Source organism: Aspergillus aculeatus, assembly GCF_001890905.1.
Source record: "Aspergillus aculeatus ATCC 16872 unplaced genomic scaffold ASPACscaffold_19, whole genome shotgun sequence".
Lineage (NCBI taxonomy): Eukaryota > Fungi > Ascomycota > Eurotiomycetes > Eurotiales > Aspergillaceae > Aspergillus > Aspergillus aculeatus.
This window is the reverse complement of record NW_017962994.1, coordinates 166,707-189,034: the sequence shown is the minus strand read 5'-3', so window position 1 is coordinate 189,034 and position 22,328 is coordinate 166,707. Positions and strand designations below refer to the sequence as shown.

Genomic DNA, 22,328 nt, shown 5'->3' with positions numbered 1-22,328 from the left:
AGCTACTAGTACCCACCAATGGCCATCGCTACGGGGAACACCTCAGCTCGATGCGAAAGTGCCCTAATCGGGAAGCACCGAGCCTTACAGCCAGTGATAGTCTTCAAGCCATTCATTTGTGATTAAAAGGTGATATTGCTCGGGTGTATTTACCGCAACGTACACCAGACGTATGGATTACATGATAGTTTTGTGTTATACGGTCCAGATCTGTTTTGCGTTAAGAATAGAGATTGATTAGTGGGAACTGTACAGTGCACGGGCGGGCTCGACCTGCTGCGGCCAACCGCACCGCCTGTCATTGCATCTGCGGGGCTGCCGCTGATCTTCCAATCTGGTCTCTGAACTCTGCGGGGTTGACCATATGTACTATATATATACTGTAAATATTCACTCGTAGTTTTACTTGACAATTATTCCTTGGTGCAGGTCATGTACCACCGGAGTGATGTCATGGCTGCCTTGGCACTCCTGGCTCAGCCACATTGCGAGGTCGGCCTTACACTGCGCCACAGTGGCTACCATGGTTCGGTCCGGAAGGCGCCTGCGTCCCCTTTCGTCATCGCAAAACGTTCGCAGCTTGAAGATGATTCTACCTTCCACTCTCCTCCTCTCCTCTCATACTTGCAAATATACGCAGCTTCAAAGTGAATTCTCTTCCATCCACCACATCTTAGTCAAGTCAAGCGTTCCCGGACTATCAGCTATCAGACAGCTATGTCTTACAATCCGTACCATCAGCCACCGGCGATGCACAGCCAAGGCCCACCAGCCCAGTGGGACTACAATCAAAGACAAGGACATCCAGCACCTTACCCCGGACCGCACGGTGCATATGGCCAACAACCATCGGCGCCAGGTTGGCTGCCGCCACCAGGGGTAGCTCAACAGCACGGATACCCCGCCCACAACAACTATCAATATCCAGCTCCACCTCCACAGCAGCAAGGGTACGGCCCCCCTCCCGCCTTTCCATCGCTAGGCTATGCGCCCGGCCAAATGGCCCCCGGGGATTTTCGTCGTGAAGCCGACGCCCTGCGCAAGGCGATGAAAGGCTTTGGGACCGACGAGAAGGGCCTGATTGCCGTGCTGGCCCGGCTGGATCCGCTGCAGGTCGCCGCCGTCCGCGCCACGTACCAATCCCACATCCGCCGGGACCTCTACGCCGACGTCAAGTCTGAGACGAGCGGCTATTTCCGCCAGGGGCTCGTCGCCATCATCGACGGGCCGCTGGCCCACGACACGGCGCTCGTCCGTGAAGCCGTGCAAGGGATCGGCACCAAGGAATGGCTCCTGAACGAGGTCCTCCTCGGCCGCTCGAACGCCGATCTCCGTGCCATTCAATCCGCCTACGAACGCACCTACCGCGGACGCTCGCTCCAGCAAGACGTCGCCGACGACCTCTCCTTCAAGACCAAAACCCTCTTCGCCGCCGTGCTGCGCGCCGCGCGCCACGAGGAAAGCATGCCCGTCGACTACCGCCTCATCGAGAGCGAAGCCCAGAACCTGCACGGCGCCACGGCCGCCCGCATCGTCAACAACGCGGACGAGGTCACCGCCCTCTTTGCGCGTAGCTCCGACAACGAACTTCGCGCGCTCAACCAGGCCTTTGCCAGCCGATACCATCTCTCGCTGGAATCGCACATCGAGAAGGAGTTCTCCGGGCACATGAAGGACGCGCTACTGTACATGCTCCGGACGGCCTTGGATCCGGCGATGCGCGACGCGGTCTTGCTGGAAGAGGCGATGAAAGGGATGGGGACAAAGGACAACCAGCTGGTGATCCGCGTGGTGCGCCTCCACTGGAATCGCCAACATATGGAAACCGTCAAGCGCGCTTACCACCACCGCTTTCAGACCGATCTGGTTCAAAGGGTGAAGGGGGAGACAAGTGGGGATTATCAGAGGTTGCTTGTGGCTTTGCTGGAATAGCGGCTGCAGATGACACTTTGTTAGGTTATTTTTTTTTCTTTTGCTCACTTTGTCAAGTCTCACAGGTTTATGAGCTGCACTGGCGTTTCTTCTGCGGATTCTATGGTGCTACTATACCCTCTGTTACCCGGATTGGTACGAGATGATGGCCTGTGGTTTTTTTCAGTATTTCCTGTTTTCATGACTTTGTCGCGTATCGTTTGAGATTGATCATAATCAAATCACCCACATTTTTCCTTCATGGTTCTTTGGGAACTCATCCATTAACTAAGCTAGTACTGCAATAGCTTCATCGACCATTGAGTCCGCGCCCTTCCAGTCTACCGGTAGAAGTAGCAGGCTTCTTAAGCTAGCCTATATCGGCCACAATCGAAAAGGGTTTATGGAAAAGCAGAAGGTCTTTCCAGAAGACGAGCACGAGAATAGTTGTGGAGATATAACCTCTATATGTAGCTCCATACGCTGTATGAAAGACTAGCAGTATTACCAGGTTGCCCGTTAAACAAACGCTTCCTTTGTCCGCTACTACATTTATATGTCGGAGATCCGAGCATACCATCGCTCGAAGTAGTAAGGTATGTATATACATTCCTGCCTTGGTTTCTACAAAACTTCATCCTAAAGCATCGATCCAAGAAGGATTTTGAAACTAATATTTAATCTTTGGTTTTGAATAGATATGGTTTACTTGAAGGCCCAGGGCGGTAAGCAGCTCGGGGCAGAATTCATGCGAACTCCGGAGCATCACCAAACCACTCACTCGGATCCGGATCCAAGCTTCCCGACTGGCTCGATTTGCCCCACAGGCCTTGGCAGCCGATCAGGTCCCGGATTTCGCCCGAGAGGAGTAAATACGTGTACTGCAGTGGTTGTAGCAGCATATCACCACACGTGGCCCATTGGAGAACCAACTTTGGGACTGCCAGTCTAGAAATACCCACTTACAGCGGAGTTGATGCAAATACAGTCAGCTATGACCAACCCTCTCTACGACATTGTCGCCGACCTAGATAAGTATGTAGATCTTCCTGCCTGCATCGCGGATAAATTGTTGATCGAACTGTACTGCACCTCCCAGCGTCCCGTCCAGTGATACAGAGCCGACGCGGTACGCTGATATTCTCGACAAATACCATGCGCTGCGAGTTGAGGGCATCGATGCGGATCTGGGATACATTCCCACGACCCTGGTGCGGCGCATTCCCTGGCCGGAAAAGGACTGGCTTGTGGTCGACAGTCCCCGCGCAGTCGTTCTCATGGCCTCTCCCGAGTCACCCGCCTCTTGCTCTATGCGGACGCAGATCCTGGAAACTGTTGTTCACCGGATGATCGGCGCCGGACGCACCGATATTCGTGACGGCTGGCGCGATGAGCGGTTTCCGGTCTACGGGCCGGACGGCGACGTGGTTTTTGAGGTTGAACGCTCGGCCAGTGCGTATTTCGGCGTGGTGACTAGCGGGGTGCAGATGCTTGGATATGTCATCGACGATGATGATGATGAGCATGGTCGAATCCGACTGTGGATAGCGAAACGCTCAATGAGGAAGCAGACCTACCCGGGGATGCTGGACTGTACTGCGGCCGGGGCCCTGACGGTTGGGCAGACGCCGCGCAGTACGGTCATGCTGGAGGCTGCAGAGGAGGCGTCGATTCCTAGTACGGTCCTGGAAAAGGGCCTGCGACGCAGCGGATGTATTTTGTATTTCCATGTCAAAGGTCTCAGACCACAATTCGAGGGTGATGATTCAATGGTGCTGCTCTTGCCCGAGGTGGAATACCTCTATGAGCTTCAACTGGACCCCGCGACGGTGCCTCGGCCAAAGGATGGAGAAGTGGAGGACTTTCGGCTTTGGGATGTGGACCAAGTGCTTGACGCGTTGCGGAGAGGACTGTTCAAGCCGAATAGCGCGGTTGCTATCATCGACTTCCTCATTCGACATGGTATGATCAGTCGAGAGATAGAGCCAAGGTATGGCGAAATAGTGACGAGACTACATCGACGTCTGCCATTGCCGTGGCGCCAAAGTTGGGATGACTAGGATGTGTTCCTGGGTGGTAGATTGTATGGTCCTCAACCTTCGCTACGCATAGTATATTATTTTGAGGACATTCGATTCGAGACGAAGATCCTGTCGCTCTTCTAGGAATATGCCGAAGGAAGTGCTTGGTTGGAGCACATACCTTAGTAAATCTTATATATATATATTTTAAGGTAAAAATATAGTCTAAACTAATGAAAATTAAGGATGAAATCTAATAAGTTTTATACTTGTGAATAAAGTTATAACGGTGTCCTCGATTATCTAATTTTTTGACATAATGATTATATTCATGCAACTTAAAATCTTCATATTAATATCTTTTTATACTTTTATAAGAAATATATCTTTGTGTTCATAACAGGTGAAAAAGACTCAGTCATTGTGACTGGATTAGTAACAATCCTGCGAACAGCACCGAGTTTATGTCTATGAAACTCAACAGGTGTTGTTGTAGTCCACATCTCCGCGGAGGTCCAAATAAGGTAAGTACCCCGATGCTCCAGGTGACACTGTGCTGGGCATTAGGGAAAATCTCCCGCCCAGACTCCCTCCAGTTAGTCCAAGAAGTTACCGCGTTAGGACAGTTCTAGCGAGCCGGCGGTCCGGATGCGGTGGATCCGGCCGATACCGCAGGAGGTCGAGATCTGAGCTCATACTTCGATCTAGTCAAATATGACCAAAAATACCAGATCTGCCAGTTACGAAACCATCTTTACTTAAATCCAACCTCCATCCTGCATGAGAGCTGCAGCCTCAATACAGCACCACAGTCACCACCATCACTACCCACCTGATCCGGTGCATCCTCAGAACTATATCAACACCGTCCCAAACTCATATCAAAATGTCACACATCCCACCCCCGCAAGGGACATCCTCGACGCAATAGGCAACACCCCCGTCATCCGCCTAAACCACGTGGCACCCCCGGATAGCGCCGCGATCTACATCAAGCTGGAATTCCTGAACCCGACAGGCTCGTACAAGGACCGGATGGCGCGGTCGATCATCGAGGAGGCCGAGCGGCGCGGCACCCTGCGCCCAGGAATGACCGTCGTCGAAGCCACAGGCGGGAGCACGGGCTCGTCGCTGGCGTTCATCTGCGCGGCCAAGAAATATCCCTTCCGGGTGGTGTCCTCGGACGCGTTTGCGCTGGAGAAGCTGCGCACGATGGAGGCGCTGGGTGCCACGCTGGACCTGGTGCCCAGCCCGGCGGGCATCACGCCGGATCTGATCCCGTCGATGGTTCGTCGGGCGAAAGAATTGGCGCAGGGGGAGGAGTACTACCTCGCGGATCAGTTTAACAACAAGGATGCGAGTATTGGGTATGAGGGGATTGGGGATGAGTTGGTGGAGCAGTTTCCCAGCGGGATTGATGCGTTCTGTGGGGCGGTGGGGGGCGCGGGGATGGTGATGGGCGTGTCGAGGGTGCTTAAGGCGCAATGGCCGTCTACGCGTGTCGTGGTGCTGGAGCCGGCGTCCTCGTCGACAATCTCGGCGGGACGGCCGGGGAAGCACAGTGTTGAGGGGATCGGGATTGGGTTCGTGCCGCCGCATTTGGAGCGCGAGTTGTATGACGAGGCGTGGGCAGTTGAGGAGGAGGAAGCGCGCGCGATGTGTCGGCGTCTGGCTAGGGAGGAAGGTTTGTTGGTCGGGACGTCGACGGGGCTCATTGTCGTGGCGGCGATTGCGTTGGCAAAGCGTCTGGGGCCGGGTAAGACCGTCGTGACGGTTGCGGTGGATACGGGGCTTAAATATATGAATGGCAACCTGTTCACTGGGTAGGCTCTCCTACTGGGACGGTCTAAAGCCTATGGAGGACTTCTTGGTTCACAGATTCCGTTTTTGAGCGCTACGGAAACTTCGGGTGACATGTTCGTTTTATTGATAGAATCCTGTCGCAGGACTAATCGACAAAGTATAATCTTCATTTGCTCTGTGTATTACATTGTATTCTATGTCAAAGCACAATTAGGGGTGAAAATTTCCAGTAAGATCATCTATATGAAGAAAGTGTGTAATAAGTATTCAGAGAAAGTAATCTATACTCTAAGCTCTAGGTGGCATAACCAAATAGAAGAGTAACATGAAAAGAATAAGGACAGAAGAGTCGAAGCAGAGATATCCTGGTGGTACATTTGCATACAGCAGGCCTGCGAAGAAAGAAAAACAATCAAAAAAAATAAGCGACTCCCGGAAGAGATTCAACGAGAGTCAGGAAAGTAATAAATAAATGAGCCGAGTAGCTGAAATGAGTCTAGACGACAAAGGTAAGGTGGTGGTATATCGGGGCTTTGCTGTAAGGAATGTGGAAAATAATCCACAAAACCATTCTAGGACAGCCCTCGGTGCAAACGATAGGCAGTGGTGTAGCAGTGAAAAGTACCGCGTGAAGCTATAGCAAGCAAATTTACGCCTTCTTGGCCTTGCCAGCCGACTTGGGAACTCTGGCCAACCAGTAAATCCCCACCGCAGCCGCAATGTTGAAGATAATGTACACCCACATGAGCCCAAAGTTCCGCCACGCGTCGGAGAAATAGCTGGAGACGGATGCGAGGAATGTGTCCGTGCTGCTGATGGTACAGAACTGACAGTTCGATGTTGCCGAGGGATCTTCCAGGTACCCACCCGCGACGCTGATGTAGGCCTTCATATAGCTTTCGCACGTCTGATTGTTGGGGGGATTGAAAGTCAAATACTCGACGGACTCGCAAACTGCCTTTGTTCCGGAGATACCCGTACTCAGCATCGCTGAGACCAAATATGTGAAGGGCGATACACGGTACATGAAAATCCAGAATCCTGGCATCGCCTCTGGAGTAGCTAAGACACCGCAGAAGATCAAGCAGAGAGAGAAGAGAAGCGTTGCGATATTACCACCAGTCTCAGCCAACTCAATTCCAGCAATGACCATGTGAGCGAATGTGGACGTGAAGAGGAGAAAGACCCAGATCAGAAGAAACATAAGTGCTGAGCGCTCGTTCACTGCGTGCGTGGGCTTGGCGTTGTTGTACAAGCCAATGGGATAATACCAACAAACAAACATCAAGACCGCCATCAAGGTGTTCCATGGCAATTCGACCAGAATGTTGGCAGTCATGAATGCCTGCCAGGAATAGGCCTTGGAGGGCCGTTCACGGACTTCATATAGCGAACGTTGGGTACAGAAGAGCGGCATAATTTGCTGACAGAGGTTGCCAAAAATTGTCATTAGCATAAAAATGGAAAACATCTGGTTCTGCATGCCTTGGATCGAGTTGCTCGCGTGGAAGAAGGAGAAACCGATGTAGAGAGCCGTCAAGACAGACAGAGCAGTTTTACTCCAAATATATGTCGGGGTGCGGTAGTACTGCGCAAAGACCCGAACCAGGCATTCGTAAAGTTGGATATGGAATGGTGCGGCGAATTCCTTCAGGGCTTCCGGATCGGACTCATCCTTGGGTTTGGCAGAGAGGGTTGACCGGAGCTCAGATAGGTGTTGCTTCACTCCGGTGTACTCTGGAGACTCTCTCCACACCTTGTGCCAATCTATATCGGTCTTGGACCCGGGGGCTGCGCCAATGACGTCAAGCATCCATTCGGCAGGATTTTCTCCATTCTTCAAGGTGTGAGCTCCGTTTCTCTCGAAATAGTTGGATAATGTCGTCGAGTTTTCACCAATATCGCCGAAGTAAATGGTCTTACCTCCCTTTGCTAGAAACAGAAGACGATCGAACCGTTGGAACAACATGGCGGACGGTTGATGAATGGTGCAAAGAATCGCTTGTCCATGCTGAGTCAAAGTATCGATAAGGTCCAGAATCGACCAGGAAGTCTGGCTATCGAGGCCGGACGTCGGTTCATCAAGGAAGAGCAAGAGCTGAGGCTTGGCCGCCAGCTCAACACCAATAGTCAGACGTTTACGCTGCTCGACGTTCAAGCCCTCGCCAGGAACACCAACAACTGCGTCGGCGTAAGCCTCCATACCAAGAAGCTTGATAACCTCGTCCACATAGTCTAGCTTTTCCTTCCGGCTAAGGTGGGCTGGCTGGCGCAGCAAAGCACTGAATTGGAGTGCTTCGCGAACCGTCGACGTAGGTAGGTGCACATCTTGCTGCTGAACATAGCCAGTCTTTCTTTGGAACGATTGATCGCGGGGCCTTCCGTCCACCAACATGTCACCGGTCACGACACCCATCGTGACTCGAGTGGCCAATACGTCCAACAATGTGGTCTTTCCTGCTCCGGAGACACCCATCAGGGCCGTGCAAGTTCCAGGCTTCACCCAGCCATCCACATGGTCCAGAATCCGCCGGTCTTCGCCCTTGATGGTGATATCATAGCACACATCCTCCCAGTGGAAGATCGCGGTTTGCCGCTGAATGCGAACGCCTTCTTGGTCGCCGCTGGTCTCGGTCTTCACAGCACCACCGGGCCTGGGTTGGACCTCGACGTCTCCTTCTGTAGGAAGGGTAGACTGATGGCCTCGACGGAACAGCAGCACCTCTCCCTTGGACTTCTGCTCCGAGATGTATTCGGTGCTGACCAGGTAAACAAAGGCGAAGAAAGCCATGAACCCAATAAGGATTCCCAGATTGCGCCATTCATGCCCGGTGGTATACTGGTAACTCTGCTTGAGGTACAGTGATCCGTCCACGACTGTTGATCCAGCTTGGGCACCGACGGTGGAACAGATGCGATAATCCATGGACACTGAGTCATATTGTGAACCAGACGGAACGATACTCGAGCATTCGAAAGTGCGACCGGAAAACTCGTTGATGAGGAATGATTCGAACGCATAGGCCACTGGGTTGATATAGTTCATCCAGCGAGACCAGCCGAGCATGTTCCGAGTGGGAATGACGAATCCAGTGTAGATAACCATGCCAAGAATAAGCAGGGCAGCGGGTACCAAGGCTTGCGAGAGTGAACGAGAGGTCGCAGCGATCGTTCTGAAAACCATACTCATGGTGTAGGTGGTCACCACAGAGAATAACCAGAACGTGAAGACGGCTCCTGCATCCCGACGTAGATTGGTCATGAAATATAGAGGCAGATTGAAGGTGATCGAGTTCAGTAGCTTGTAAGGAGTATCGCACAGCATGGAAGCTACTGCTTCCGCGAATGGGTGGTAAAATGCATATCGTGCCTGTTTCTCGACAATTGGACGTTGCGCATAGAGTGTCAGGATTTCGAGGGCACTGGAAAATGCATTGAGGAGGACTGCATAGAATAACAATGCTCCGCGTGAGTAAAAGCTCGAGGTGTTGTCGGGAAGGTTGAAGAAAACCGATGCGACGATCAAGGCAATGATGAAATTACCAATCAAGCCAGAGAGAGTCAAGCTCATGTCCCCTTTGAGTCTCTGGAAGCCCCGGGTCGTACAGAGAGAGATTTGATCCCAGACTGAAATGGTATAGGATGATTTCAGGCGTTGATGCTTTGCCTGCATCGCCCGTCGCGCATCTACGAAGGCTTCGTATGAAGAGCCCTTGAGTGGGTATTGGCTTTCAAACTCATCGATCTCTCTCAAGAGTCTGGCTCTCGCGCTACTTTGTTTCCAGGCAGCCGCAAATTCATCCGGAGTGCGAGGGACACGGTTCTCGAAGCCCGGGCGGACCTGTCGTTCTGAAGGCGAAGTCAGGGATGTGAGGAAATCAGCCGTGGTTTGCCGGTCAGGGCACTCAAAGCCCATGTCAACAAAGAATTGCTTGGCTTCTGAGGTCGGTCCGAAATAGATTTGCCTTCCTTCATACAGCACGGTTACCTTTTGGAAAACGTCGTATGCGCTTTGAGAGGCTTGGTAAATGGCAACACACGCTGTGGTGCCAGTATACTTGCTCATCAAGGCCAGATTCTTACAGAATTCGAGAGCATTCGCAGAATCAAGACCTCTAGTACTGTTATCCCATGCTTGTAGTGGTGCTTGACTCAACATAGCCTCTGCGATACTGACGCGCTTTCTCTCACCACCGCTAACTCCACGCACGAAATCGTTCCCGACACGGGTGTTGATCGTATGGGAAAGACCAAGCATCGCCATAACCACGTCCCTCATATGCTCAGCGTACTGTTGGCGGCTGACACCTTCAAGGCGATTTCGGGGAGCCCTGGCCAATGCGGCAAATTGGAGCGTGTCACCAACAGTCAGCTGCGGGAAGTGAACATCTGTCTCCGCGTTGTAGAGGGCTTCGCCTCGGAAGGCGTTGTGCATCTCTTTCGCAGGGATACCTAAAGGAAGCACCCACCGTAAGCATACATGAGGGCACCGGACGAATGTTGTGAGGAGAGAACTTACCCTGGTAGTTGAGCATAGATTCCTCCGACATCTCGATACCATTCATCTCCCCAGAGATCGTCTTGAGGAAGGTCGTGCACCCCGAGCCGGGTCTGCCAAGTACGATGAGCATCTCTCCTGACTTGACAAGCCCATCAAACTCGCGCAGAATATGAATCTTCTGCATCTTGGCACCCATCAGCTTGCGAATAAGGGTACCAAATTCCAGAAGCGAATTGAGAACGTCTTTCTGGTAGTCAGTGGGCGAGCCGTAACCGTGTACGCTCAAGTTCTTGAAAGCCACGCCTGCAGTCCTGTCCGGGTAGCGCTCAGGATCACGCGTGCGAATGGCGAGGAGCATCTTAATCCAATCTCTGACTTGGAAATTGGGACTGTGTGGATTCAGCTTCGATTCCGGGTCAGTGGTGACAAAGGGGTTCTCAAGGTCGGCTTTGGTTGAGTAGCGAGTGGACTGTCGAGTAAGCCGGCGTGCGAGATCACCCACACGAGCCTCCATCTTGTCTTCCCGTCCTTGAAGCGTCGCATCATCTTCGCTGGCTTCCTGGTCGAATTCCTTTGGTCCCGAAGCTGGATCGTCATGGTAGGCTGCCCCGCCATTTTGCGGCAGGTTGTGGCTGATCACCTCTTGCGCCCGCCCGGCGTTGGTGCTGGTAGTAGGGACGAACGACATATTAAGAGGGAATTGTGTTCACAAAACCCTTAGCATGAATTGAGTAAGCTTGAAAACAATAAAAGAGGCGAAGAGAAAGTAAAGGGTGCCTTGCAGTGTGGTGCAGGCCCTTGACGTCCGATCAGCCTACGGAAGGCGCTGGGTCCTTCTAAGGCTTCTAGATTGACAGAAAAGAACGTTTGGATCACAAACACCGATTCAGCGCTTGGAAGACACTCAATCCAGAGCAGAGGTGAGGAGCCTGCGAAGGTTGTGCTAGATATACATATAGTTGATGGACTGCGCGGATTCTAGAACGACCCGCTTGCGGAGCGTTGAGAATCCGATTGTATTTGCTCATCGTGCAGGGCGAACACCCGGGGGCCCGAACAAGATTGTATAAGCAAGACAAAATGATCCAAATCGTGACACATGTTGCAAATGAGAAGTACCAGCTAGGCGTCAGCAGTGAGTGTCCGGCATCCGGGCCAACCAAAGCGTGTATGACCCGGAGTAAGGGGGGCGGAGACCAGTCCCTGAGCCCGAGTCAAAAATTGAGTGAACGTCCGGGAGCCGAAAGAAGCGTGGATGGATCTAGCTGGACCCACGGAGCCATGATCAAAGTCAATCAATGGGCTGAATTCTTGGTATGCTGAAGACTGTGAACTGTACGTCAGACTAACGACAAACACCATAACCCAGCCATCACTGGGGCGGCCTTTGGCGAGCAGTTCTGTATCCGGAAAAAGATGCAGAGCATGATATTTGTGGCCATAGCGCTGTCCGAAGGCGAAACTGGTAGAATGACCGGGCTGGGATGAGAGTCGAGATGAGGGGATGAGGGGATGAGGGGATGAGGGATGAGGCAAGTGGAGAAGCAGAAGATGATCGGCAGTCTAACGGTCCGGAGAAGCTGCTGTATTGTTACATGTCCAATACTTACCGCCCTGCCGATTCTGCCCAACATCCGGCCTCCGAAGACCCTGATGAGGCTTAGCTCATTGATAGTTGTTCCTTTCTATTGGGTATTATCCTGTTAGCGCAGACTTGGTCATGGTAGGTGAAATTTGTCAGTATGAACGATACACAGCTTTCGATCGTGTCCAGCCATCAGGGGTATCAACGCTGATAGAGGTGGAGTCAAGTTGATTGAGCCTAGCCACCCACGTACTGCAACCCAATAAGGTACTAAGTCAAATCAGTCCTCCGAGGACTGTCCTTCCTGCTGCCTTCTCCATAACCATGCTCAACGCACACCATGACCGGCCTTCCTCCTCTTCGTCATCATCATCATCCATGTCCAACACGCGAGGGTCGCCTCTCTCGCAGTCACGCCACGAGCATAATGACATCCTCAAAAAGAGGAAGGTATGCGTGATAATGATTCATTGCTAGCTATATTATCTTCTGATAGACGAGAAACCAGGCCTGTGAAGCATGTCGCCGCAGCAAGACCAAATGCGATTCCTCCATGAACTCCAGATGCTCCCGCTGCGAGAAGATGGGCATCTCTTGCACTAGAAACGAGCAGAGATACAGAACTATCCTGCGACGGTGGGTGAGCCCCACGCATCATTCGCCAGGGATTCCGTTCACTGATCGGTCGCTTGAAGAGAGGCAATGATCAACCACCTCGAAGGCAAGCTGGAGAGACTGGAGACCCATCTAAGCAGCATCTTCGGTGCGGGAGAGATCAGTTCTATGCCAGACACGCCTCCTGATGGCACCGATCCACCTGTTTCGGCAACCAACCGAGTCGAGTTCGATCCTCTGGATGATTTAGATATTGAAGTCTTTTTGGATCAACAGGAACCAGTCTCTGCAAGCATACCCTCAGAGAGTGTTGTTCGTCCCGTGCGCGTTGAAAACGGACTGGGTCTTCATCAAGAGAAACCCCCATGCTTTTACATCCCAAGGTGTATAAGCAACACAGGTGCGGGGTGTAAGTCGGACCGCAGCCTGAGATGCATCCTTCGTCTGACTTTGGCGCAGGTTTCTCGGTCTTAACCAATGAAGGGTTAGACTGGATATCACAAAGAACGGATTCGAGTCATCTTGATTATCTTCTAGGGAGTGTGGCTTCCGAACCTCAATTAAGCTCCTTGTTGCCACCCAGAAAGCTATTTTGCCCGTTCCCACGGGCAGAGGTTTTAAAGCAACTCCTACATGACTACATGGAGTACTTCAACCTTACCTTGCCGGTATTCACTCAGGCAGACGTTGACACTCTGTTTTCTGGCAACTACACAGACCCGCAGGTGCACGGCCCAGGCCAGTGGGCCAGCCTTCATGTCATCTTGGCTGTCGCTTACATGCTTCCATCCACAACAGGTCGGCCTGATCATCAGACTAGCGCGCTCTTCATGAAGGGCGCCTTGCAGGCCATAAATGAGATTCTACTAGCACCCCCTGATCTCTGGGCATGCAAATCTACCTTAGTGATGGCTGTTCTGTTCTTGTCGTTGTCTGCTGCTCACCCTTGCAGTTCGCTTATCGCTATTGCTGTGCAAATCTGTAACCAATTGGATTTGGGCAACTCAGAAGCCCTGCTCGCATGTTCTGTGGAAGAGAGGCAGAATCGACATTTGCTCTTCTGGATGGTTTGTGCAATAGATAATGAGTATGTGCGACAAGCCCTCTACTCTTGGTGGCCCTTTTAACTGTTACAGGATATCTTATCGATTCGGGGTCCCCCCAGCACAGAAAGAAGACATTGTTGGAGCGGCGTTGCACATCAGTTCTCCCTCAAACGCCTACAGCGTGCCAATAAGGAATGACTCGGATACCTTCAATCTCTTCCACCCCACCGCCGAGCTTGTGCAAATCAGGAGCCAGATTGTTCGACAGCTGTATCTAGCCTCCGCGGTCAACAAACCTTTCGACCAGTTACTTGCTCTGACGGGTGGTTTCGACCAAAAGCTGCAGGCGTGGTTGCGAAAACTTCCCCGCGAATTGCAGCCTGGGTGCGGAGCATCCCCACCATTCCGAAAAATGCCCGTGTTTCCGACTGTTCTGTTTATTCATTATGCCTATTACGACTGCATGATTGCCATCCACTCATTAGTGGCCATGAGAGAAGTAAACACCGCGCAGGATCTTCTTGGCGGCCTCAGCCTTTCCGCCTCACCCGGATTTTCCGACAACCCTCGGGTTTTGCTTTCTACGTCACTCATGTCTAAGGCTGCAAGAGCATCCCTCGCCTTGTTGAAATACCTACCACGTGATGATATAAATCTCGGGTGAGACCAAGCTGCTTCTCTCAAGATCCCACAGGTTCTGACTTACCATCAGTATCGCTTATCACTACCCTTCTGTCGCGATGAAAACGCTCGCTTCGAGCATTATTCGCAACCCGCGGCCCGCCTCGGAGATATATAACCTGAAAATGCTCCACCAAGCCGAGTCGTATCTATCGCAAACTGCTCGAGATTCCACCCAGGAAGCAATCCGGCGCTTATCCAAGGCTTGTACTGACTGCTGCGCGGTCGCTCAACGGGCCATGGACGCTGCATGATTCGCCTTCGGTGCTGTTCCATACGACAATCACCGAATACTTTCCAGGCAACAATAAGGCTCGAGTTGTAACTCGGTGTTTTTCCAAACAAAACGAATCCCGACCGTAAAGACCCATCATGGGCTCGATCTACCGGCAGCATATAGATCGAGTCGGAACAATGAACACATCCTCGAGTGCACAGTTTCTGAGCCGGTCAACAAAGTTACTGCTGGTGCCATCTCACTCTATCCCTTGATGAGAAAAATAGACAACCATGAATCACCGGGCGCAAGGAGCTCACTGACACCGGGTTTTCGAATGGCTGCGTCTCAGCTCCACATGCCAGGGACGGCGTCTGCCTAGCTCTAAGCTTCTTCCTTCCTCGTTTCCTGCTCCTCGTCCGGCAAGGGTAAATCTCCTGGCACAACAGCGAACATAAAAACGCTCTCAGGTCCCGTCTTCAGAATGCGTCCTGATTCACCTCCTTTCCCAGCGAGTCATACGAGGCCACCAAGATGAAATTCACACTTCCTGCCTTTCTTCTCCTCGCCGCCGTGGCTACGGCCGAGTCTGTCCTCGACTACAGTGACGGCATCCCTCTCTGCTGCAGCAATACCGACAAAATCGAGGAAGCAGGTGACGACGTCATCCAGCAAGTAACCAGTGCTTTTGTCGGAGCGGGCGGTGGCGCTTGGGACCTGGGTGATCGGGTTGCGGGAGAATGTACGAGCCCCCATTGTGGCAAGGGATGAGATTGGAATAGGTCACTTACAAACCGACTAGGCATCCCCGCCTTTCCCACGGACTGGAGCTACGAGCGCGAGAATTGTACGGACGGGTTGAAGCCGGTCTACTGCAAGAAGCACGCTCACTGGACTGTAAGTCTAAGTCTCTGTACTGGTTTGACTGATGATATCACTCGACTCTAACCATTTCTCCCAGTTGACTCTGAACGGAACATCGGTCTCGCGGAACGTGCACGGACAGTGCCACCTGTAGGGGATATATACAAGTGGAGTGCTTGGCTGAGCCCTTGCAGTGGAGGAATGTGAATAGGACGCTTACAAATATCACGAGATATGAGACTCAAAGACTGACTTGCACTGTGGACAGTCAAGGCCTCCATACTGTTGTGAAATGGTCATGTAGATTTTCGGCTGTCAGTGGGATGCAACACAAGTAGCAGCTTGTTTACGGGGCATTCAGCACCCTAGTTCTGTCCGCGTCATCATCTTCTCTTTCACATCTGAAGGACCCCTTTGGTGTGCCCCTTGCCTAGCCGATGATCCTTGGCGAATTCCCCAGCACGAGGTAAAATAACAGAACCTCCCTGGTCTTGCCCTGGACGTGGGGGAATGTTGACGGCGGCCGATAAAGGAGTCGCTGGCCAATTAGCGGCCGATCAGAGATAAGATAGCCAGGCCGACAGCGGATTCCATCGTCCAATCAGACTGGGTTCATTGAGCTATCAGATAAGCCCAGCATCCATATTTCCATCTGCTTTTCGTGACTGCAGTCGATGTTTTCTCTTATGTATCTGTTTACGTTGCTTCCAGCAAAGAATCAAGCATATTCAGGGACTCACAGTTCTGTCAGGCCAGCGTCGCGGTGATTCGCCCAGCCCAATTGCCGAATAGCCGATCTGACGCCAAGCAGCGATCTGCTTTGCGGGGGTGGGGTAAAGTACGCCAGGACAAGCGTTAAATGCTCTCGCTCCCCGCGTATTTCTTCCTTGTTAGCATCACCAGCCTCCTCACTCAGGAGAGCTGCACCTGCTCAGCATCGAATGCAATACATTATGTCGGTCGCACACTCTACTAGACCGGTCCCACCCTACCAGCCCTTCCAATGTTCCATCTGCCAGAGCCGCTTCACTAGACACGAAAACCTCAAGCGCCATGCTGCCCTGCACTCGCGCTCCTCGGACGAAGTCTCCTTGGCCTGTGGCCATTGCAGCGCGACCTTCTCGCGTCCGGACCTACGCCATCGGCATATGAAGCGGAAGCACCCCGAGCACCACGAGAGACGGACGGTCAAGAGAAGAGACTCGAGAATGGAAGGTGACCGGTCATGCTCTGTGCTTCGCCTCCAGCTGTCTGGCGACGAATACGAGACGGGCAGAGCGAGCCGACGTCGGCCCTCGGCACGATCCCTCCGGAGGAGTCCGAGTCACGCCGCGATGGAGGAAGTCTTCGAACTCGACTGGAATCTAATACCAGAACCACCCTCTTTTGCGCATGCAGATTCACCCATCTCCAGCAATAAGTCACCCGGTGTCTCAGACTCTCCAGCAAGATCTCCATCCCATGCCTCGCTAGTCGTACAAGACGACTGGTTTCCGTCCGACCGGCAGATCCGTCGGGGACGCGATCTCTTCTTCGACCATGTCTCCTGCTTTCTCCCATTTCTACACCAAGCAACCTTCGATACTACGCAGGTATCCGCACATCTGATCCTGAGTATTCTCAGTCTTGCGTACCAATATGGTGACGATCCGGAACGAGAAGACGAATCCGGGTCTGGCGCCACCCTGTCTGTGCAATGCTTCCATCGCGCTCGTGCTCTCATTCCCAGCCATGAAGACGACGCCGACGACACCACCGAGGCCACCTCCTCGTACCTGATAACCATCCAATCCTACCTCCTCCTTCAGGTCTGCGCCATGATGTATCTCTGCGGCGAGAGCTCGACCCAGGGCCTCAAGATGCACACGGCAATGATCTCCCTCGCCCGATCCGCGGGCCTCATGCAACCAACCCCGACCTCCTCTTTAGCCTCAACCTCCGACCTCGACTCCCTCTGGCGCGCCTTCATCCACGCCGAATCGCACAAGCGGACCATCTTCGCCGTCCACCAGATCGACGCCCTGTATTACCAACTCCTTTCCATCCCACGCTGCATCTCCCACCTGGAAATCAAGCACGACCTCCCCTGCCCCGAGAACCAGTGGTCCGCCTCGACGAGCGCCGAATGGGCCCATCTCCAACTCACCTCTCGCTCCACCACCACCGTCGAAACCCCCACGCTGCAGTATGCCGATGCAATCCGACATTTCCTCTCCTCCACCGCCGACGTCCAACCCATCGCCCCCTTCGACCCCTACGGTGCCATCAACATCGCGCAGTTCCTCATCTCCAGTGCCCGCGAGATCTCCGGCTGGTCCACGATGACGGGGATGTTGAGCATGGAGCGGTTCGGGGCGCTGCGCTCGTCGCTCACGGCGCTGGGTCCGTACCTCCGTCCGGAGGAGGATCTCGTTTCTACTGCAGAAGGCATGCCCAGAGCGTCCAGTGTCCGCACCATCACCTGTGCCGCGACGTGGGAGACGGCCATGCTCGAGCTGCAGATGTGGTCCCCGTTGCACACGGGGGGCATCGTCGGGGCGAGCATCGACACGTGGCTGCAGCAGTCGACGCGGCTGGCGCCGACCTCGTGCGAGGTGCTGTGCGAGGTGGACACGGTGGTGCAGGCAGTGCAGCCGCACGTGGACTGGTTCCTGGGGTATTTGGACCGGTGCGCGGCCCTGCAGGCGGAGGCGCCGTGGGTGCTGCTGTACGCGTACCAGGCGTTCTTGGTGGCGTGGCAGCTGGTGCGGTGGGGGGTGCCGGGGGCGATGGGGGTGGTTGGGGTGGCGGATGGCGACGGGGAGGGGGCGCTGCGCTGGGCCAGGACGGTGTTTGGGCGGCGGGAGAGGTGGCAGATAGGGCGGTTGATCGGAAGATGTCTGGACGAGCTGAGGAGGGGGTGTACTTGAAACTACCTTACTGCCTTCAAACCTACTGCTGTCACTTTCGCTTAAGCAGAACACAAGATCCTTCTAAACCAAACCTGAAATGAATTGAATATGTACAACCTTTTATCCCTCCATCACCCCCCTCTACCACCCCTTAAACTTCCCAATCCATCCCCAAATCTAAGACCTCGCAACCTCCAACTCAGCAATATACCAATTCTGCACCGCCTTAGTATCTCCCGTCATAGCCACAGTATCATACATGCCCCTCGCCTCCTTGGCCAACGCCCCATTATTGACCATCCTGCCCACCCACTTCCCATACTTCCTCCCCGCCTCCACAATTTTGTTAATGGCCTCCAAGTACACCGGCTCATCCCCGCGCGCAGGAACATACCCCAACAGCGCCTGCGCGAGATCGTTCGGCCCAATAAACACCAAATCCACCCCGGGCACCGCACAAATCTCCTCGACATTCTCCACCCCCTCCTTCGTCTCGATCTGCACCATCGTGATGATCGTCTCATTGGCCGACACCATATACTCGGGGGTCGTCAGCCCGTGCCCGATGGCCGGGAACGCCGACCCCTGGCCCCGCACCCCGTAGGGGGGGAATTTCGAGGAGGCGACGACCTGCCGCGCCTCCTCGGCGGTGTTGATCTGCGGGACCATGATGCCGTGCGTGCCGGTGTCCAGCGCCCGCTTGAGGATGTCGTGCGCGGGACCCCGTACCCGGATGATCGGGGATACCCCCAGCGCGGAGATGGCGGCGACGCTGTTGTGCATCGCGTCGTCGGAGATGTGGCCGTGTTCGCAGTCGATGATGATCCCGTCGACGCCGGTGAGAGCGACGACTTGGGCCATGCGGACGGAGGGGAGCGCCATGAAGGTCATTACGGGGTAGTCGGAGGTGCGTAGTTTGTTGAGCAGGCGGAGACGAGGGTTTTGGATCGTGGTGGTTTGGGCTGTTGGGGGGGTCTTTTGGGTCATTTTGGTGGTTGTTGTGATGGGTCTGGGGGGATTGGGGAAAATAGAGGGGTGATTGGTTGAGGAGAGTATTGATCGATTGATATTTGAGTTTGAGGGTGAGTGTGAGTGAAAATGAGAAATTTTATGGTCAATCAAGGCTGCGTTTAAATATCCAAGGACGGAAGTGGGTTCAGATGGGCAGTGTTCGGGGTGGATCTCCGGGTAATGCAGCAGCTGCGCTTATCGGTGGGAGGAGCTCCGCATTTTAGGGCATGACAGATAAGGCGGGGGAGAAGGAGGAGGAGGAGCACTCGTCTTCTTTCTCCTCCGCTCCTCCTCCCCTCCTCCCTCTTATCTGCTATCTCCACTACACAACTCACAAGTCACTGATACGGTCAATTGGGTGTGATTGCTATCATGAATCCTCTCAATGGCTATGCATTGACCGACTGACATATAACTGCATCCATGCACAAGACAAACACCAGAACAATGGCAGCCCCTCCCTCCCCAGCAGACACACACAAACCCCCTGCCGCAGCTTCAATCCCCGACATGGATGTCAACAAACCCCCACCGTCCATCACAGACAAAGCCTCCTGCCATGAGGGTCAAGTCTCGCAGTACGATGAGCGCATGCCCGAGTCCCTCCGCAACCTCAGCGAGGAGGAGCTGCGCGACCTGCAGCGCCGACTCGTCCGCAAGGTCGACCTCTTGGTGCTACCCACCATCGGCATCCTCTACATCCTCAACTACATCGACCGGCAGAACCTGGCCTCGGCCAAGCTGCAAGGCATCACCGACGACCTGCACATGAGCTCGGAGCAGTTCGCCACCGCCGTCTCCATCCTGTTCGTCGGGTACCTCCCCTTCCAGGTGCCCAGCAACATCCTGATCACGCGCATCTCACGACCGGGGCTGTACATCTGCGTGGCCGTGGCCATCTGGGGGTGCATCTCCGCCGCCACGGCGGCAGTCAAGAACTACGGACAACTCCTCGCGGTGCGGGCGATCCTGGGCATCGCCGAGGCCGTCTTCTTCCCGGGGGCCATCTACTACCTGTCAGCCTGGTACACCAAGATCGAACTGGGTAAGCGCATCGCGGGGCTCTACATCGCGCAGCAGGTCGGCAACGCGTTCGGGGGCCTCTTCGCAGCCGCCATCCTGCAGCTGGACGGGGTCCACAACATCGCCGGATGGCAGTGGCTCTTCATCATCGAGGGCAGCGCGACCGTGGGCATCGGGCTACTGTGCGGGCTGATCATGCCGGAATTCCCGCACAACAGCCGGCTCCTCTCACCGTTGCAGCGCGATCTGGCCGTGTGGCGCATCGAGTCCGAAGCCGGCGCGGCCGAGGGCAACGCGGACACCGAAAAAGAGAACCCACTCGAAGGCTTCCTGCACGCGCTATCCGACCCCAAGCTCATCCTCCTCATCCTCGCCAACATGCTCTCCCAAACCCAAGGCTCCATCGCCAACTACTTCCCGACCCTCGTCTCTTCCCTCAATTTCTCCGAGACGGTCAGCCTGCTCCTGACGGCGCCGCCGTACATCCTGGCGGGCGCCGTCTACTACGGGATCATGTTCTACTCCGACCGGCGGAACACCGTCTACCCGCTGATCCTGGGGTGCATTGGTATTGCGATCGCGATGTACGTGATCCTGCTGGCGACGCTGAACACCGGCGCCCGCTACTTCGCCATGATGATCCTGCCGTTCGCCTCCGTCGGCCCCCAGCTCCTCCTCTACAAGACCATCAACCTGCACCTGGCGCGGCCGGTGGCCAAGCGCGCGGCGGCGTCGGCGCTGGTGAACGCCATCGGCGGGACCTCGAATATCTGGGCCTCGTATCTGTATTACTCGTCACCGCATTTCTATGCTGCGTTTGGCACGCTGATGGGGGCGGCGGTGCTACTGGCCGCCACGATGACGGCGTACCGGTGGTTGGTGCTGCGCGAGAATCGGCGGCTGGATTCCGAGGTGGACGAAGAGGTGCGCAAGGCAATGAAGGGGGGCGTCACGGAGGAGATGGTGCGGTTGGGGTGGCGGTATGAGATGTATTGATTTAGCTGTGCTGTAGGTCTTCGCTGTTGGGTAGGGTTGGGAAATGTGCGGGGTGTGAGGGCTGTATGTTCGCGGAGCATGTACAATTGAACGCTTTGCAGCGATGACCTCGTGGCCCTACCGCTCCTAGATGATCGGTTTTGTGATAAGTACAGTATATCACATCCACACACAGCCTCTCTCTCCCCCTCTCGCTCTCTGCCCCATCTGCAAAGTCTTAACTCAATGTAAAACTAAATTCCCCTTCTTTGGGGAGGGAAAGCAAACCATCCTGCCAATACCCACAAAATAACCCTCACAAAGCTACTCCAAATCCCACTCTACGCTGTCAGCCCCTAGAACAATTGCACAACGTAAAACAAATCTATTGGTCTATCCAGAAAAAGCTCAAACCTGCGCAATACACTCAATCTCAATCACGGTCCCCTGTCCCGGCGCGACCGCCTGCAGACACGACCTTGAGGGCATCGGCTTCGGCAGGAACTCAATGTACGCCTCGTTCATCGCCGCAAAGTCCTTCATGTCCGCCAGGTAGACGTTGTACTTCACGACCTGCTCCAGTGAGGAGCCGGCAAGCTCGAGGACTTCTTTGAGGTTTTGGAGGACGGTTCGCTGTTTTTGCCTTCCGTGTTAGACAGATTATCCTGTGGGTCGGGGAAGACGGGTGGATACTGACTGTGGCTTGCTTGATCTCGCCGGTGGCGGTTTGGCCGGCGCAGAAGACGAGGCCGGGGACTTTTACGGCTGGGCCTGCGGGGGGATTAGTTTTCGGTAGGTATGGGCATGGTTAGGGGGAGAAGGTTGGGACGCACAGTTGTGAGGCTTGGGAGGGAACTTCTCGCTGGAGATGAGTTGGCGGGACATTTTGGTTGGGATGGGATAGATTCCGGGGGATTGGTGGTTGTGGTTGTGGTTGTAGAAGACAGGGAGGAATGTGGCGTTGTGAAACTTGATCTGGTTGGTTAGAGCATGGGGATTATCAAGTAGAGTTTATGGGGATTTAAATATTGAAGATTGGCGGTAGAAGTGGTGATGCTCCTCCCGGAGTGCCAAGCGGGAGGAGCTCCTCCCACCCGTGGAGAGCGCCCATTGTGATATTCCTTATCAGCGTCTTGGCGGGAGCTCTGCGGTCTGATAGAGGAGCTCAAGGACGAGAGAATGGT

The 22,328-nt window shown here is 54.1% G+C and overlaps 9 protein-coding genes across 9 annotated transcripts; 6 read left to right on the top strand and 3 right to left on the bottom strand.

Annotated features, from left to right (window-relative positions):
- Positions 1–529: 529 nt before the first annotated feature.
- On the top strand, positions 530–2,169 carry ASPACDRAFT_126426 (annexin). The gene has a single exon (XM_020196928.1). The coding sequence runs from the start codon at positions 718–720 to the stop codon at positions 1,930–1,932; it is 1,215 nt and encodes a 404-aa protein (XP_020051981.1). The 5' UTR covers positions 530–717; the 3' UTR covers positions 1,933–2,169.
- A 736-nt stretch (positions 2,170–2,905) lies between these two features.
- ASPACDRAFT_54960 (thiamine pyrophosphokinase-related protein) lies at positions 2,906–3,971 on the top strand (the record flags this gene model as incomplete). Its single annotated transcript, XM_020202941.1, has 2 exons — positions 2,906–2,946; positions 3,011–3,971. The coding sequence occupies 2 exons, from the start codon at positions 2,906–2,908 to the stop codon at positions 3,969–3,971; spliced, it is 1,002 nt and encodes a 333-aa protein (XP_020051980.1).
- A 497-nt stretch (positions 3,972–4,468) lies between these two features.
- Positions 4,469–5,890, top strand: ASPACDRAFT_1883286 (PLP-dependent cysteine synthase family protein; the record flags this gene model as incomplete). Its single annotated transcript, XM_020198326.1, has 2 exons — positions 4,469–4,527; positions 4,844–5,890. The coding sequence occupies 2 exons, from the start codon at positions 4,469–4,471 to the stop codon at positions 5,757–5,759; spliced, it is 975 nt and encodes a 324-aa protein (XP_020051979.1). The 3' UTR covers positions 5,760–5,890.
- A 494-nt stretch (positions 5,891–6,384) lies between these two features.
- ASPACDRAFT_47528 (pleiotropic drug resistance family ABC transporter) lies at positions 6,385–10,924 on the bottom strand (the record flags this gene model as incomplete). The annotated part of the gene is made up of 2 exons (XM_020201980.1): positions 6,385–10,187; positions 10,255–10,924. The coding sequence occupies 2 exons, from the start codon at positions 10,922–10,924 to the stop codon at positions 6,385–6,387; spliced, it is 4,473 nt and encodes a 1,490-aa protein (XP_020051978.1).
- A 3,990-nt stretch (positions 10,925–14,914) lies between these two features.
- On the top strand, positions 14,915–15,398 carry ASPACDRAFT_47527 (uncharacterized protein; the record flags this gene model as incomplete). Its single annotated transcript, XM_020201979.1, has 3 exons — positions 14,915–15,122; positions 15,183–15,277; positions 15,342–15,398. The coding sequence occupies 3 exons, from the start codon at positions 14,915–14,917 to the stop codon at positions 15,396–15,398; spliced, it is 360 nt and encodes a 119-aa protein (XP_020051977.1).
- A 648-nt stretch (positions 15,399–16,046) lies between these two features.
- ASPACDRAFT_1907244 (C2H2-type zinc finger protein) lies at positions 16,047–18,252 on the top strand. The gene has a single exon (XM_020198841.1). The coding sequence runs from the start codon at positions 16,186–16,188 to the stop codon at positions 18,151–18,153; it is 1,968 nt and encodes a 655-aa protein (XP_020051976.1). The 5' UTR covers positions 16,047–16,185; the 3' UTR covers positions 18,154–18,252.
- Positions 18,253–18,312: 60 nt separating this feature from the next.
- ASPACDRAFT_35966 (HpcH/HpaI aldolase family protein) lies at positions 18,313–19,122 on the bottom strand (the record flags this gene model as incomplete). The annotated part of the gene is made up of 1 exon (XM_020200165.1): positions 18,313–19,122. The coding sequence occupies one exon, from the start codon at positions 19,120–19,122 to the stop codon at positions 18,313–18,315; it is 810 nt and encodes a 269-aa protein (XP_020051975.1).
- A 534-nt stretch (positions 19,123–19,656) lies between these two features.
- ASPACDRAFT_35941 (uncharacterized protein) lies at positions 19,657–21,165 on the top strand (the record flags this gene model as incomplete). Its single annotated transcript, XM_020200161.1, has 2 exons — positions 19,657–19,818; positions 19,870–21,165. The coding sequence occupies 2 exons, from the start codon at positions 19,657–19,659 to the stop codon at positions 21,163–21,165; spliced, it is 1,458 nt and encodes a 485-aa protein (XP_020051974.1).
- Positions 21,166–21,552: 387 nt separating this feature from the next.
- On the bottom strand, positions 21,553–22,029 carry ASPACDRAFT_64123 (RidA family protein; the record flags this gene model as incomplete). The annotated part of the gene is made up of 3 exons (XM_020203966.1): positions 21,553–21,777; positions 21,842–21,915; positions 21,978–22,029. The coding sequence occupies 3 exons, from the start codon at positions 22,027–22,029 to the stop codon at positions 21,553–21,555; spliced, it is 351 nt and encodes a 116-aa protein (XP_020051973.1).
- Positions 22,030–22,328: the final 299 nt, after the last annotated feature.